The sequence below is a fragment of the Lasioglossum baleicum genome, chromosome 6 (genome assembly GCF_051020765.1).
Source record: "Lasioglossum baleicum chromosome 6, iyLasBale1, whole genome shotgun sequence".
Taxonomy (NCBI): Eukaryota; Metazoa; Arthropoda; class Insecta; order Hymenoptera; family Halictidae; genus Lasioglossum; species Lasioglossum baleicum.
Window position 1 is genome coordinate 4905992 of NC_134934.1, and position 16607 is coordinate 4922598.

A 16607-nucleotide genomic window follows, 5' to 3' on the forward strand; every position below is an offset into this window, starting at 1 on the left:
GAGGTATTCCCCGCAGGCTATAACATAGAGTATCGATAGTTTCGTTTTCGGTAGTTTTCCGACGTCGTCGTTCTCGAACTACTCCGGCTTCCAGAAACGTTTGTGCAAACTCTCGACGAGTTTTTTCCGTACGGTCGGAGCAGGAAGGACGCAGGAAACGCGGCAAACAGCGACAAACGCGACAGAGGATGTAGAGGGACACGACGTTATCAGAATTTCCGGAGTTCAACGATAATAATAGCCAGCTCGTGATCCTCGCGTACGCAAAACCGGACTGGCAATGGAAATGGAAATGTAAATGGAAACGGGAACGTTACCGTTTTCTCGACATACGAGGGTCGAGGGTCGTCTGAAAAGTTTTGAGCCTCAACATGAAGATGACATTACCCGTCAAAACCATTCTGGAACTACAACGTAATATGCTTTGAAAGATGCCAGTGAAAATTTCAGGCATTTCGGACGATCAATCGTTGTTTGGCAGTCGTTTGCGTCAGGCGATGTCAGTGTTTTCGTAAAGAAAGTGCTGTTCCATCAAGACAACGCACCTGCTCACACTTCGGCGGTCGCCATGGCCAAAATTCAAGAATTGCACTTCGAATTGGTTGACCACCCACCGTATTTACCGGATCTGGCCCCCAGAAACTTTTCCCTGTTTCCTAAGCTTAATGTTTCGCTTGGAGAACAGAGATTTTCATCGAACGAGGAGGTCATCGCATACGTGAACGCCTATTTTACGGAGCAAGACGCCAACTACTATTTGAAAGGGTTGAAAAGGTTAGAACATCGCTGGGAAAAGTGGATTGTGACTTGAGGCAGTGAACTCGTTTTTCCAGGATTGCAAGGGTCCGGGATGTGCGTTTCATTTCTCAATAATGCAAACATGGGGTTTTTTCAGTAGTGAAAGACTCTAGATAAAAGATCAATCTAGTTCGCAATCGCTCCGGAAAGTCCTATTTTAATTTGCGTTATTCATGAGCATACAGCTGCGACAGCTACACCCGTAGTATACCCGTTATTTACGAGCTGAACTAAACTCGATTCGATTGCTCGAGCCGAGTCAAGCGTTTGATTTTTCCGAGCTACTTGAAATCGTCGGACTGTTCGAAAAAATGCGAGGTACTTGAAAAAATCAAACGGCTCGAATATTCGAGCCCTAGTAAAACTTCGTTCTACTCGAAACTGAATTCTCAGCTCGAACAGATCTTTAGCTTTAGAGTTACCGCGCGTAACACACGTAGTTGACCGTGCAGAACACAGGCTGTTTGACAAGAATCGCGACTTTACTGTATTCGAGTAATTGGAAAAATTTCGAGCTAAAAATTCATTTTCAAGTAGATCGAAGTTTTACGAGGGGATCGGATATTATTATTATTATTATTATTATTATTATTTATTATGCACGGACCGAGGTCCATTTACAATAGAATAAAGACTTCACATAAATTACTAAGAAAGGACATGCATAAAAGAAAAAAAAGCTATTGGTATAAAGGTACTGATATTATGAGTTAATTCTGCGTAATTTTTTAATTCGAGCCGTTTGACTTTTTCAAGTAGTTTGAAGTAGTTCGCATTTTTTTTCATACAGTTCGTCGATTTCAAGTAGCTCGAAAAATTCAAACGCTCGACTCGGCTCGAAATTCGAGTACTCGCACACCCCTACAAATAACGCCTCGTAAACGTAAAAATAGGACTTTTTAGGGAGATCGCGGTCTGGATTGATCTTTTATCTCGATTTTGACAACTGAAAAGCCCCATCTTTGCATTATTGAGAAATGAGAACGCGCATCCCGCACCCTTGCAATCCTGGAAATGAGTCTACCCCCTTGAAAGGAGACTATGTTGAAAAATAAAACTTGATTTGACCGAGATAACACTTGTTTCCATGTTGGGCTCAAAACTTTTCAGACGACCCTCGTACGCAGCGCGGCGTACGCGATGTACCTTCCGCGATTTCCTCGAGTTGCCTCGGTGAACTCGATGATTGGGGTCGACGCCGATGAGAAATACGCGTGCTTTCGTCTCGCGTTACTCGGTCGCAGGCAAGCGGACACGACGCGAGTCGAAACAGAACGAGAAAGAGAGGAAAAGAAGAAAGAGGAGAAGAAAGAAAAGACGAAGAGAGGTCGGCGTACGGCGGTCGCGCATCCGGCAGAAACAAGGCTGGGAGGCAATCGGATATCGCGTATAAGCAAGCAACGGACTCGCTGACGGCGACGCGACGCGACGGTTTAGCGAACGGCGTCCATTGGACGGATTCGAAACCGAAGAAACGAGTACCGTCGCTCGTCGTTTCGAGAAGCAACGATGGGATTCTTCGCAACCGAATATTCAGCCGACGACGTCCGACGAATATGACGAAGCAACGAGGAATGAGAATAGGAGAGTCGAATTACCTTGTCGGAGGCAAGAGGAACGGAGAGAGCGAGTCGTACACAGACGAGGGTCGAACTTGGAAGTGGCGTCGCGATGCTAAAAGATGCGAGGAGGGACTCGATGTATACAAGACCGAGTTACGAGGAATGTTGGCACGCACGCAGACGCAGGGAAACGGTGGGACATCGAAGATGGAGATGGAGTCGGAGCCAAAGCAGAGGGAAAGAGAGCGATAGTAAGCGAAGAGGACGAGGAAAGATAGGGCAGGATGCGGACCTACGATAAGAGAACTCTCGGTACGAAGCGGGGACAAGAAAAGGTCAGGGGATAAAAGAGAATCCTGCAAACGTGGGACGACGATGCGCGGCTGGCCGGGTACCAAGCGCCGAAAATCAACTTCGAATATCAAATTCGAAAAAAAGAAACTATGGTACTTACTAGAGATCGTGGTTTCGAACGTGTACGAAAGTAGACGTGAACCGTGTATGTAGTACGAATTTAAATCCGTCCGACACGTTCGATCGAAAAACGATAACGCATCAGTTATCGGACTCGAACGTATCCGCAGATCCGTGTACACGGGTCTGTATTCTCACGGATCCTTAAATCCTTAGTAGGCGTGAAACAGTCATCTCTAGTACTTACTCGATTTATCGAGAAACAAAATGACGCACGCTAATTCGATGTACGCATAGACATATAGAGATAGACTGCGCGGCCTGTACGAAGCGCTGAAGCTCACAATGGCGGCAAAAAACAAAAATAAAACATCAATAAATACATCAATTGGAAAGAGAGCGCTATGGACCCCGGCTAATGCTCTCTCTCTCACTCTTTGTACCGCGCGCCGCCATTGTGGGCTTCAACTCGCCCATAAGACGGCGCAGTCTATCTCTATATGTCTATGGATGTACGCCAGATATTTTGATTCCGAAGTTACGGTGAAAATGGAAAAACGTCGCGACGGTGCTAGCGCGCGCGTAAAGCACAGCTTGCCTGTAACTAATTGTAAATCAGAGACGCGCACGACAGCCACTCGAAACGACGACGATGCGCTAAGAGAGCCGCGTACCCGGCACACTCTGTTTGCCTCTCGTCTCTTGGCCCTCGACCGGCAAAGAAAGCAGTGGGATACGGAAACCGCAGACGCCCGATGCATTCACAAAAGATTCACCGCCGACGAGTGTTTCGGACAGACGGAGATGTCTGTCAATGCGATGGCACTACTCTTAGTTTGGGGGTTGCGGGCCGTCGAGTCTCTGGGACGTCGGGTTCTCGTCGCTCGTCTCAACGGCAGTCACGAAAACTGTTCGTCGTTCGCTTTCCATCTTTGGAGCATAAGCACGACGATCTATCCAGTTCCATTGACGAGATACGCGACGATTATCTGAATTTTCGCGCTTCCGAAACAGTCAGATACGCCGGAGATAGCCTATTATCGTTTCTCGTATATCGCGCGTAGACAAAACTAGATTAGAACCGCGCATTGTCTAGGTCAGGGTTTGCGAATATCGATGTCTTTTCTCGTTCGACGATGCCGTACGATCGGGGAACGGTACACACGCGTCGATTGCTCGCGAACTCTCGCAGATTTCTGAATATATCTGTGTCGCCAGATCGAGGAAATCGTGGGAATACAGTTTGCCCCGTCTCTGATAACTAGATTATAACTAATCGTGTTCACTCAGTATGTTGGAGTATGCTCGTGCTGCTAGAATGGGATAGTGGAAGGGGAAAAGGAGGAGAGGACAAATCGACCAGCTTTGATCGATTCTGGCGACACTGTTGAATATCGGTGCAGCCATCATCGGTTACAGCTTCTGTCCATCTCTCTTTCTCGGTCCTGGCATACCGGCCGATTCGACGAGTTTCACGAGCAACCCGGCAAGAGGAAATCGATCGAATGAATCCTTTACTCGTTATTTATGACTAGTGAAACACGACCCGACGGTCTTCGTGCGCGATCGCGTTTCTTCGAATCGTTTAGGATTTATCGCGTTACGAAGGACCGAGGGTTCGCGTCCGTAAGGCGAGACGAATCGTTCCCCGAGCGCGCGCGGTTGGACGCGACGCCCGCACCGCACCGTTTCGTTACGTCACGTTTCGAAAGGATCGAAAGAGACGCAAGAGACAAGATGGGACGAGACAGGAGAGAGAGAGAGAGAGAGAAAGAGAGAAAACAGACACAGGAGGGTGTGACGCCACGGGGGCCTGGCCTGTAGATCGGTCGGTGTCGGTATCGGGAGTAAAAATATTATAATAAAAAGAATCGTATCGATACTTACTGCCGCCGAGACTCGCCGATGCGGTAAGCTGGTGCTGTGTCGGTGTCGAGGGCGAATTTACGGATTGTCGCCTGGAGGGTGTCGCATACTGCGTTGTCAGTGAATCGTTCGAAGAAGCGTAGTTCCATGTTGAAGCATCCACAGAGGTCACGACGCCCCCGCTGCTTTGCTGCGTCGGGTAAGATGGACTATATCCTCGGAGACTCGGTCTACCGCAAAATGGTTGCGAAAACCCCGGTAGGCTCTGATGAGTAGTTACACCGCCGGAAGACTTTCCAGTGCCAGTATAATCCTCCGAGAGTCCGGATATGCCCGCGGACAGCGCTATCGTTTCAAACGTCCTCGATATTGTGTCTATCCCATCGTTCCCTGTCATGCATCGCGCGACCACACTCCGGGACAAAAAGATAGCACATCTTACAATTTTTCGAATCTCACGACGTTCTACGAATGGGAATCACAAGCACGGAATCGATGCTTCTCGGTTATACGTACATGCACATAAGCTGCTAACCTACTGTACGATGGTTAATCTAACGTGTAAGAACGTTTTGTGATCTACATTTGTTCTACAAGACAATGAATTGGAGGAACCTGATTGTAAGTCGTAAAATAGTATACAGATAGCTACCGTATCGAAACTTGTAGATAAACAGTGCTTGGTGACAAAACTGTCAAAAGCAACAACAAACAGAAGTCGTAAAGCGATAATATCAACGTCAGTGATAATAGTTGGAGAAATCTTGTCGGTGTGGTATAGAAAAGTAGCAGACACTTTGAAATCGTTGAATGATTTCAGACAACGCGTTCGAGAAAGGTGTTTACTAATTCGCGTGGAAAAGTGTTAAAGAAAGTATTCAATAAATCTGCACCTAACAGAATCACTGTTCTCATTAAATGTTTCCACATACGAGTACGTATTGTATAGGTACGTGTATGCTATAATTTTGTGCCGCTGGATTTTAGCAAAACTATTATGCATACTATTTTTGCGAAATAGAACTGAGCAGGTTCACGAAGCCCAATTCGATTTGACTTGAAAATGTTAATGAAACGTGTCCCGAAATAGTACAGTATACTATTGCGTAAGTATATGTAGAATGAAATTTCGGTTAGAACGTAGAAATCAATTGAAATTGTGTAGATTCGAATGTGTGCTATCTTTTTGGCCCGGGAGTGTATTCGTGCCGAATAATTGATTTGCTTTTTACCTTGCGCGTTCCAAAGCTGTGAAGGCGAGCTCGTTAATTCCGTTGAGCTGCTCGGCATATACGGAAGCGCGTAAGGGCTATTAGTCCCTGCACCGCCGCCAGCCATCATCGTTCCAACGCCGGTCATGGTACGATACAACGGACTGAAACAATACGTACATACGTGTTATTTGGCGTGTTCATAGATATCGACGCACATTGGGGTATTTGGCCCGAAAAGTCGGGAAAAATCGATTTCAAAATTTTCCATAAGCCGTACAATTTTTACTGTCCGACGTAGGTACAGGTCTGAAGAATAAGGCATCAGTATTGTTCTTTTTATTTGTGCACAGTCTTTTTTAAACAGTTTCTGAAACAGCGTTTTAAGAAAATTGTGTAAATTCTTGCCTCGTAGAAGCTTTTCACGTAGGTATGCAGAGTATTTCCGCACAGATTCCCTTTCGTTATCATCTAAATTAGTATAGTTATTAATATCTGAACATAATCGATCATTCTCTAAGTTTTCTTACGATTATAAAACTTCATTGATGATTTTGTTATACTATCGAATAATATCCGGTGCTCTTTCTAGTATCATTACATTCGATAAAGGAATTAGTCCCAGATTTGTGTGCACATAATTTCAACATTATTTACACGCACAAATAATGTATCCCAACTTTTCGCTGGAAGCACTCCATTATCACGATTATTCAAGGGTTTCAAAAAAGAGTTGAATAGTATTTATAAACACCCACAAACCTCTACAGTGATTCCCACTAATATTCGGACACTCTTAAAAACACCATAACTTTTTTAATATTGGAATATACGACTTGAAATTTTTGGAGAAGTTCAATATAGGCCCGTATAAAAAAGTTGTAAAATGCAACTTTTAGTATTTTCTCTACAATTCCGATCAAATGCAATTTTTGAAAAATTTCTTTTTACATCCTGTAGTAAACTAGTTGCTTAAGCTTCCCAAAAAAGTTCAATATTAAAAAGGTCATGGTGTTTTTAAGAGTGTCCGAATATTAGTGGGAGTCACTGTATAAAATTTCGAAAAAAAAATTTTTTCCGACAAGAAAATAAAAATCATTCTGATGTTTCAAATGTTAAAATGCATTTTGATTCATAGTTGACGAATTCGACGACCTTCTGTATTGCGACCGTAAGCCCATAAACAGCGCTAAAATAGTTTTTCCGACTTTTCTGGTCAATTATAATCGCGCTGTGCGACGGCCCGATACGAATAAACGCGTGATTAGAGTCGCGAGACACGTTGGCTCTCATCTCGTTGCGACGTTTCTCCGGGAGAAACACGCCTCCGAGTCATGTCCAAGGGACTTTGAACGAACGTGCTGGTTTGTAGAAAAACAGACTCGGCGACGAGTTCCTCGGCTAATGTTCCGCCGCGGGAGGCCGGAAACAGGAACCGTTCTCCGCGATTCATCGGTCCGTGAATGCGGGCGCGTGCCAAAACAGGACGTTTTTCGATGTACCCTTCCGACTGGTGACTATGAGAACACAACTACTCCATTACCATTAGCATTACCGCCTCGATTGCCACTACCGTTACCATTAGCAGCGACGGTCCCTATACCTGAGATCGATGGCGCGAGCCGTTCCAAGTTCGAATCCTCGAACAAGATTTCAAAGAATAGAACACGTTGGCTAGCTGGATGTCGTTCTCGGGAGACACGGATTGCGCGCGCATACAATACGCTGGTCATTTCCATTCGCCGACGCAACGTAAACGCGGCATGATCGTTGCGCAAGACGTCAAAGGCGCGCATCGCGAATACGGGGATACACGGATACGCGAATATGTGATTTCGAAAGTAACCTCCTTCGTTCCATGCCGACCTATCGACGTTCAGTCCCGGCCGTTAACGAATAGATCGCAATCCTCGTCACCGACACGAGTATCGACCATGCTCTTTTATCGCGACGATCGCGGAATAAAATCTCGAGCAGGCCGCGAACCAAAACGATGGACGCGCGCGCGTCCTTGACGCTTCCCGCGACTCTGCGAACACGTACGAATCGATCGGTACGTGCTCTCCAAACGCTTTCAGAAATTTCCCGGAACGACTTCGGAACGATGCAGCTCGAGAAACGACGTTCGCCTTAACCGAAACATCGATAACAAACGCGCAAAGTCGACCTTCACGGTTCGTGGTCCGCGGTTCGCGCTCGTCGTTCGCCGATCGATGGGGAAATATTCGAGAAGCGCGAGTCCGTTCGGTACCGAAACGACTGTTCCGTAACTGCGATAAATCACGATCGATCGAAACACTAATGACTGCGCGTGCTCTCGCGTCCTCATTCCCCGTCCCTTTTACGTCCCCCGTACCCCGTATCCAATTCTCCGCGTACGCACTACGATCCACGACCCGTAGCTCGAACGATCTATACCAGGTGCAACCACCTCCCTCGTAGGCCATTAACTTTACCGCGGAAGAAACGGTACCCGGAAACGGTAGCACGCGCTGAACGTCCTGCTACGACCACCTCATTATTGCAAGCGTTGTCGAGCGGTCTGACGCCGGCATCGTTTCGACGAATAATTTTCGTAAACCTCTCCAAATGCATAAATTATAAACGGTGACGCGATTCGTCGTCCAACGTAACCGAGAGAGTGTATCGTCGATCGGTATGTATAAACAGATCCATTGTATGTGTTCGAGCAACCGAACGACCAAAGGGTTTCGTCTTGCTTCCAAGAACTTTTTCGAGATATTCTCGATCGTCCTAGCTAACGTTCGCTCGTAATCTCGATCACAAGAACTCTACTACCTTATTTCTTTCTTCGTACGATGTACTCCATTATTACTAGACTGCGGATCTATATGCAAAACGAAAATATTCTGCATGGATTGCGGGAAGCTTTTTACGTTGACAACGCATAACAGTATTCTTAGATTTTGTACATTTTTCACTGTTTTATATTTCACCCGGTTAATTTCTTTGTAAATGCATAGAAATCTGCAGTCTACTTGTTACTTTCGACTCGACGTGACGCGGGTTAAAATATTCAGGCTACCGTCGTCGATACGAGAAGAAATAAAAAGAGGAAAGAAAAAGAAATTTTGGGATGCGAACGGTAGACGTAATAGCGTTAGCGACGACGGACAGCAGCGAAAGAAGAAGAAAGAAGAAAAAGATGAGGGGTCGCTACGTTTGGCGAAGTATGCAGATTTCGCGAAATACAATCCGAAACGTCGGTGTTGCCGAGGTTATAGGCCCCTGCTACCGGACCGCCGTACGCCATCCGAATCTCCCGAGCCGATAAGCCGCTTCTCACGATAGGTGCGGAACAACTCGAGATCCGTGAACCGTTGCAATCGAATCCGCGTCGACTGTAGATCGCGCAGAACTATCGAAACCTGAGCGGCTATTGGTTCTCGTCTATGCGAGGGCGCGAAAAGTTCAAATTAATTCTTCAAAGTTCAGAGGAATTCTTATAATAAACTGTTGCGCGTTAGTTTATCTTCGGCCATACCTCCGCGACAAAAAAAATCACCGCACTATAATCTTGTACTTAGAGACCGACAACTCATTTATTTGCCATCCTCGTTTCCCGCGAACGCTACTGTTTTTATCGAAATGTCGCGTTTTTTTCCGGGGACAGATCGAGTCGCCAGAAAGTAGCAACATCGAAACAATGGGAAGATAATAAATGGAGAACATCGTAGTTGGTCGAAATATCAGCGGCCATGGGACGGCACGTTTTCACAGTCGCGTTATTAGATGCGCTAATCGAGACTATCTCGGATAAAAACAGTCCCGGAGCAACGGAACGTATTCCACGCCGACCACGTTGCTCGGAAAAGGGATCAACAGAGAACACTCACTACATGCTGTCGCCTGTGACAATCCGAACAGAACCATGAATTCGTCGTCCAGTTCGGTTATCCGTGCGTCGCGTCGCGTTCCGTCGCGTCGGGTCACGCCGCGTTGATCTTCCGTTTCCTTCGGGCGCGTCGCACTTGTATCTTGACGCGTTATTTTCCACGGTTACGCGAACGCGAACGAGTCGAAGCGCTAGGAAATTCGAAAATGGAAAACTCTCAGGTAGCGAGAACCGAAAGGAATTGCCAAAGGGTGGAGACGATCTCGAGGCGCGCGCGAGTCCGGCGCAACTGTCACCGAACAGACGCGAACTGAGTGGAATATAATCTGGCAGTGTGCACGAAACGTCCGAGCGAACGCGATCGTAGGACCTCGAACGTGCTCAGGATTTCCCCTACCGCGGATCTCTCCCTTCCTTCGTTTCTTTTCTTTGCTGGTTCGTGTCCCCTCTCGTCCACCGCATCTTTTCCACCTCCCACCTTTCCGATTGTCATCCATCCGCGCGTACGAATATCTCGATGGAAGTGCAATACATTTTTCTCGCGTATACGCTCGTCAGTAATCGTTCGTTCCTCTCTTCCGATTCTTCCAATCAGAAATGCAAAACGGAAATAACGATTCGACTAATTCTTCTGTCTTGTTCCACTGTGTTCGTACTCTCCGTACGGGACGAAAGGGGTCCTCGCGCGCAGCCGCCAATGGTCAGGTCGTGACGTCACACACTTTAACCAATAATTCAGCGAGAACCGAAAGTGCAAGTGGAATGACCCAATCGGACGGCTTCCTGCCGCATTCCTTTCGAATTCCTGCCAGGAGACTTCTCGTGAGGCATGGAGACTACGGCTACCTGTGTTCGTCTCTCGTTCACCTAACATCGCGGCACCGCTATTGTTGCTGCTATTCTCGCGCGTGTCGTCCGTTTGGCCATTAAGGGGCTAAACTCGTTTTCAGGATTGCAAGGGTGCAATTTGCATTATTATGTAGCTATCTTCATAAAGCTGTGACAGCTACATGCTGCCGAATAATGCAAATTACCCCTCGTAAACGTAAAAATAGGAATCTTGGGGGCGATCGTGGCCTAGATTGATCTTTTATCTGGCGCTTTTGACTACTGAAAACCCCCATCTTTGCATTACCGAGAAATAAGAAGGCGCCTCCCGCACACTTGCAATCCTGGAAACAAGAGTCTACCCCCTTAACCCTTTGTACTCGAAGCAATTTGAATTCCAAGATCAAGACATTTGTTTCAACCCAGATCATTTTTGTTCTATGTAATCTTTTTGACATTGTGCACGTCAAATTGAACCCGTTTTCTTATATAACAGCTGGGCTCTTTACGATTTCTAGAATACAGACAAATTTAATAATGTTAAAACTGTTTTGAATAATGGTACAGCAATTTTTAGTGGCGCCACAGACTCGCCAGTCGAGTGCAAAGGGTTAATTGTCCTCTGTAATCGTTTAGGTGTTCAGTGGCCTGTCGACAGGTCGTGGTCGCCGGCCAAGTTACGCTCAGTTTTCTCTTTCCTCTTCGAAAACGGCAACAATTTTAAATAATTGTCGATGCCAATGGGGTGGGGTAAACCGACAGTCGTTGCAGGCTCTCGGTTTGGCAGGTTAGCTGCTCGCACCGTGACGTCACGCGATACCAAGAGCTTTCTTGGAACGCGATGGGTATATACGACCATTCCGGACTGTAAACCCTGGGATGATTCATGACAAAGTTCTCGTTAAAGAGCAGCGATTACGGTTTACCCTCCTCAATTTTCTTTCTCCTTCTCTTTCTCTGTCGCTATCGACCATTTTCGTTCTAGACAAACATAAATGTGAAAGGATCGATGAACACGCAATATCGTCGGGAAAAAGTCGAAATCGAAAAAGTACGATCGATGCAGCCGTATGAACTAAAAAGAGGACGTAACGTGGATAAAAAGTAGAAGGTCGGAGGATATTCGGCAAAGAGGAAAACCGAAACGATTACGAAAATAACCGGGAAGGCACGATTATCGCGCGAAGAGGTTACGCGACGGTCGTTGATCGACGACGATGTTTTGCGTCACAGAATCGTTCCCACCTAATCGCCCCGTTCTTCGAGATAAATAACGCTGCGAAAAAATAAGACACGAAAACTGTATCGTCCTCTGCACCCGAACGTAGGATATCGAAATTCGGAGGTCGTGGCCCGTGCGTTTAAGTCCACGTCGACGTCCGCGTCCGATCGCCTTATTACGTCCACGAGACTCGCGCATACGTATATGTATCGTTTCGTTTTCTCACAGTTGGTAGGATAACGCGAACAAAAAATCATCTCTATCGGTCAATACACTCTTATCGCGTTCTTGTCGCTCGGTCGCGTACCAACGAATCGTTCCAAACCGCGAATCGATTGACCAATTTTTTTTGTAAGCCGTGGTTCGTGATCGATCGATCAGTTGCCGAAAAGCAGTGGACGGTTCGAAAAAGAAAGAGCAAGGTTAAGAGACAGGGCACGGAGGAGGAGGGGAAGACGAACCTACAAGCCGCAAGTTCGATAGCGAAAATCCAAATGGGGCGAGACTCGTGTCCAGGATGAATCGGTAAACAGAAAAGGTGTTCGTTTTCACGAAACTGTTAGCATAGGGCCGAAGAGGCGTCGCACTGTTTTCCATCGTCGGTTTGGTTTTATTTTCGGTTTTGTATCGCCTACGCACACAAGCTTTGGAAGCGGGGAGGCGCGGAGCATCCCCCGAGCGCTAACGTGTAAATATCTTCGCGTATCGTAAACCGTAAACCGTTTAACCGTTAGGATTGTATCGTGACGATGCGTGAGAACGCAATCCGGATTCTCGCAATTCGTGTTTTCGCGCACGACGAACGACGGAACTTTTGGAACAGGATACCATCGATAATGCGTTAACCAACTAACCTGGATAGCGGTCCGCTCGGCGAATGCGGCGTCGGTGGTCCTTGATCGTGTTCTTGATGGTGATGAGACGCGGCGGTTTGATGGGCGTAAATCGTCTCCATGTAAAGTTGATCGGAGACTCGATCGGCTTCCTGAACCAAACCGTGATTAGCTTGAACGGAAGACGGTGGCTGCATGACTGTCAAATGAGGGTAAGACTGTCTGGCTTGCTCGTTCGGACTGTATCCACCATCCGCGTGTCCTTGATGATGCGGCGACGAGAGTCCTTGATCGTCGTGCGGACTCCGACTGGAACTTGGCGAGCTACCGGTACGCAAAGTGGGCGATCCGCTACCTCCTCCTCCTCCTTCTCCTCCGCCTCCTCCGCCACCTCTGCCGACGCCGATACCGATGCCAACATCACCGCCGTTACTACCACTGCCTCCGTTTCCACTGCCGCCACTGCCTCCTCCTCCTCCTCCACCTCCACCTCCTGTTGTTGTTCCACTACCACTTCCTCCTCCTCCTCCTCCTCGTATCTGATGTTGAAGGTATCCATCGTCGGTTAAAACTTCTTCCAAGTGATGATGATGATGGTGTTGCGTTTGTGGTTGATGATGATGGTGTTGATGTTGTTGTTGCGTCTGTTGGTGATGATGGTGATGATGATTATGATGATCCGACGCTCCAATTTCGTTGCTCGCATTAGCACCGCTCGACGTATTCAAAGGGAACATCACTCCCAAAGTAAAATCACCCCGGTCGCCTCGCATGGCTGCTGCGATTCCGCCAACCCTTTCCACGTCCTCCTGATCTATATCGTGACGGTGTTGTTGTTGTTGTTGTGTCTTCGTTTGAGGGGGTTGTGATTGCGATTGCGATTGCGATTGCGTGTGCGACGGTGACTGCGGCTCTTGCTCGTCCGAGCGACGATGACTCGACGAAGAAAGTCCAGTATGTTGGGACGTGTCCGTCTGCGAATGATGATGGTGCTGATGGTGGTGGCGGTGATGGTGGTGGTGGTGATGGTGGGGGTGGTGGTGGTCGGTCGCGGTTGGCGAGAGCGTTTCGGTACCGTAACGATTCATCGTCGAGCGAGGCGCGTGACTGTCGTGCCGATTTCCCTGCCGCAGCGCAGAGCCTTCGCCGCTTTGCCGGTTATCCCCTCCCTCTCGAACCTTTACTTCTCTCGCCCCTGGCTCGGCGAATTGCAGCCTCGGCTGCTGCTCTTCGTGGTAGTAGCGGCGGTGGCGGTGGCGGTGGTGGTGGTGGTGGAAGAGGGACTCTTGGCGATGATGGTAGTAGTGGTGGTGGCGTCGCTGCTGTTGCTGCCGAAGCTGCTCCTGTTGATCGTGGTCGTGGTCACGATCGTGGTGAGGCCCAAAAATATGTTGCTCTATTCGTAACTGTTCAACCCTCGACGAATCGCAGCCCTTGTCGCAATTTGAGGCCTGCACCAGATAACCCCTTCGCGACCGATCCCATAATTCGTTAAAATTCAAACGTTGCCCGTGTATAGTCTATTGTTCGCGACAAATACATTCTTGTCGGATTTGTTCGGTGTATTGGGTTTATTGGGGCGCGAATCTATTCGACTACTCGATGTTACGGGAGGTCAAGAGCAAACGCTCCGAGTCTCGGCTGGATCGTAAAACGATATCGTACGATTGTATGCTCATTATTCTCACCTTTCTGGAGGATCAGGCGGATCGAACAGTTCGTAGTTGGTCAAAAGTAGATCGTAAGGAATGCTCGTATCGCTGTCGCGATCGACGGAAGCGGTGGAAACTACAGAAGAGGCAATAGCTACCGCTTCTGCGTCGCTCGCCTCTACGATCGCGCCATTTTCAATGTCCTGCTGTCCCGCCTCCAGCACGCCCCCATTGTCCCCGCCTTCTTCGGTTCCATGCTTTTCGTACGCTAGCTGCCGTCGCGGTGGTTGCTGTTCGAACTCGAAGAGCCGTTCTCGTCGAGCGACAACAACCTTGGGCTCGGAATCCGTCGCGTTCCGTGACAATATCGCCGAGTCCGCTCCTTCGTCCTTGTTCCCTTCGACCGCTCCGATCCTCTCGATCGTCTCCGATGGACCGATCGCATCGGTGTCCGCCCCGCTTGCGTTCGTCGACTCCTTCGCTCCGTACACGTATTCCCATGAAATTGCTAAACAGCGAATCGTTGGTTCTGTTCATTTACGTATGATCGAGCAAACGATAACGAAGGCGAGGCGCCTCGCATGTTCGGAACGTACCCGAGGGTGGCATTCTTTTCCCACAGGAATCTGGACAAGGTAAACGGTTTAACCTCCCCTCTGTGTACTGCTATTCCAATGTTAACCGAGGGGTAATTCAACCCCACACAGTTTTGCAGCAAAATGAAAGAAAAAATTTGTCTGCATAAGTATTTGTGAAATTTTATTGATTTTTCAGAGATAAGTATACGATACTATAAAAACTGGAAACATATCACTAGACTCCGGATGTTTATGCAATTTGTGTAAACGAATTTTAAGAAAAGAAAACTCGAATATCAAATAGAATCTTATTTTCTGTGGTAGTAGCCCTTTTAGATCTGAAATAAATAAAAATCCTAGCAGTTTTTGAAAAGTATCAAAAGCGAAAATTGCATACAGATCCGCAGTCCACATATCACAGATAGCCTTTCTAGGTAATTTTTAGAAATTTTCCAGTCGACAACTTATCATTCCCGTTTTCGTCAACCTGTGGCGCATTTGCACCCCATGCCCCATCCACAGAGAGAAAATTAATCGCTGTGCGATCGACTACTTTTAATATGCATAGGAAAACGCGCGCAGCCAAGTACTGTAGGTAGGTATGTCACGAAAATATTTATTATTCGTTGCAACGGGCATCAAGCAGTTATTATTATTTGCCTCGATATTTTCGTGGACATCTAGCATGGACGATCGAAGAAGCACTGTTGCCAGCCGGTACGTTACGAAAATAACTGGTCGCCGTTATCTGTTGCTCGTTGCCAGTCGCGCGAGTTCGCGGATTTTGCTTGTGGCGATTGCGTGTTCGTTCGTTGGTGTCTCGTCTCGTCTCGTTTCGTCTCGTCTCGTCTCTTCCCGCCTCGTCCCGTCTCGTCTCGTCCCGTCCCATTCCTTTCCGTTTCGTCGGGACGGGCTTCGTGTTTGCCGCCTGGATCTCAATTCGGTCGAACATGTCGTGTTACGCTCGAATGGCGATCCCCAAGACAAAGATCAAGGATGGAAGAAAGATGGAAAGAGAAAGGAAGAATCGTTTCGCGAACCATGCTCCTGTTGGATGATAAAAAATATTATTTTTAATCGTCGAGGGTCAACCGATGACAGCAACACCGACCATAGGTCACCCGGCTAACCTATAGCACACAGATTTCGATTACGCCCATTCTCCACGATTCGTTTTTTGTTTTTTCTTCGACTTATTTGCCGGCCGTTCTCGACTCCGATCGGTCGAGTCTACGCGATCGGTTCGCCACGGATTCCCAGCGATCGACCATCGCGAAAGTGTCGTATCGCTAACGGGGTATATAGTGGTGAACGGCGCGGCAAAATCAAACCGATGTAATTAAATGCGACTGTATACATACAGCGAAACGGTGACGAGAGAATAACGGTGCACATAGAAACAAAAATCACCGCACAGCTCTCTTCCACCTCGCTCACCTCGCCGCTCCGCTATAATCTCGTACTGAGATGGCGAGCATAGGTAAAACTATTAAAAATCAAATGTATAACAGAACAGAAGGTCGTGCATAGAGATTCGATTTAGTTCGAGCCGATTCGGTGCGATTCGAAACAGCTCCCGTAGCTGCGTAAAACTTCGCGCTGTCGCGTCGGTAGCGGTCGCAAACTCGCATCGAGAAGACTCTGAAACGAGTCAACGATATCTTCCCCCAAAGACCGTGTATTGTATCGACCGTTTAACATTCAGCCGACCTTATTGACGTTACCTAATCGAATTGGAGACGTCAGGCCCGTCGGATTATCTGACGGTTCGTTCCAGGGCGAGATCT

General features: G+C 47.6%; 1 protein-coding gene across 4 annotated transcripts in view; it reads right to left on the bottom strand.

Moving 5' to 3' along the window:
* LOC143209820 (uncharacterized) overlaps positions 1-16607 on the bottom strand; it is a 42750-nt gene that overhangs the window by 9745 nt on the left and 16398 nt on the right. For 3 of the 4 annotated variants that reach the window (XM_076425996.1, XM_076425998.1, XM_076425999.1), the window contains exons 2-5: positions 14279-14750; positions 12612-14057; positions 5873-6015; positions 4662-4985 (exon numbers count right to left, since the gene is read on the bottom strand). In XM_076425996.1, coding sequence (XP_076282111.1) covers positions 4662-4985; positions 5873-6015; positions 12612-14057; positions 14279-14750 — 2385 coding nt within the window. Of the gene's footprint in view, positions 1-4661; positions 4986-5872; positions 6016-12611; positions 14058-14278; positions 14751-14838; positions 14906-16607 lie in introns of all 4 variants that reach the window. The other variant, XM_076425997.1, reaches the window with a different exon arrangement.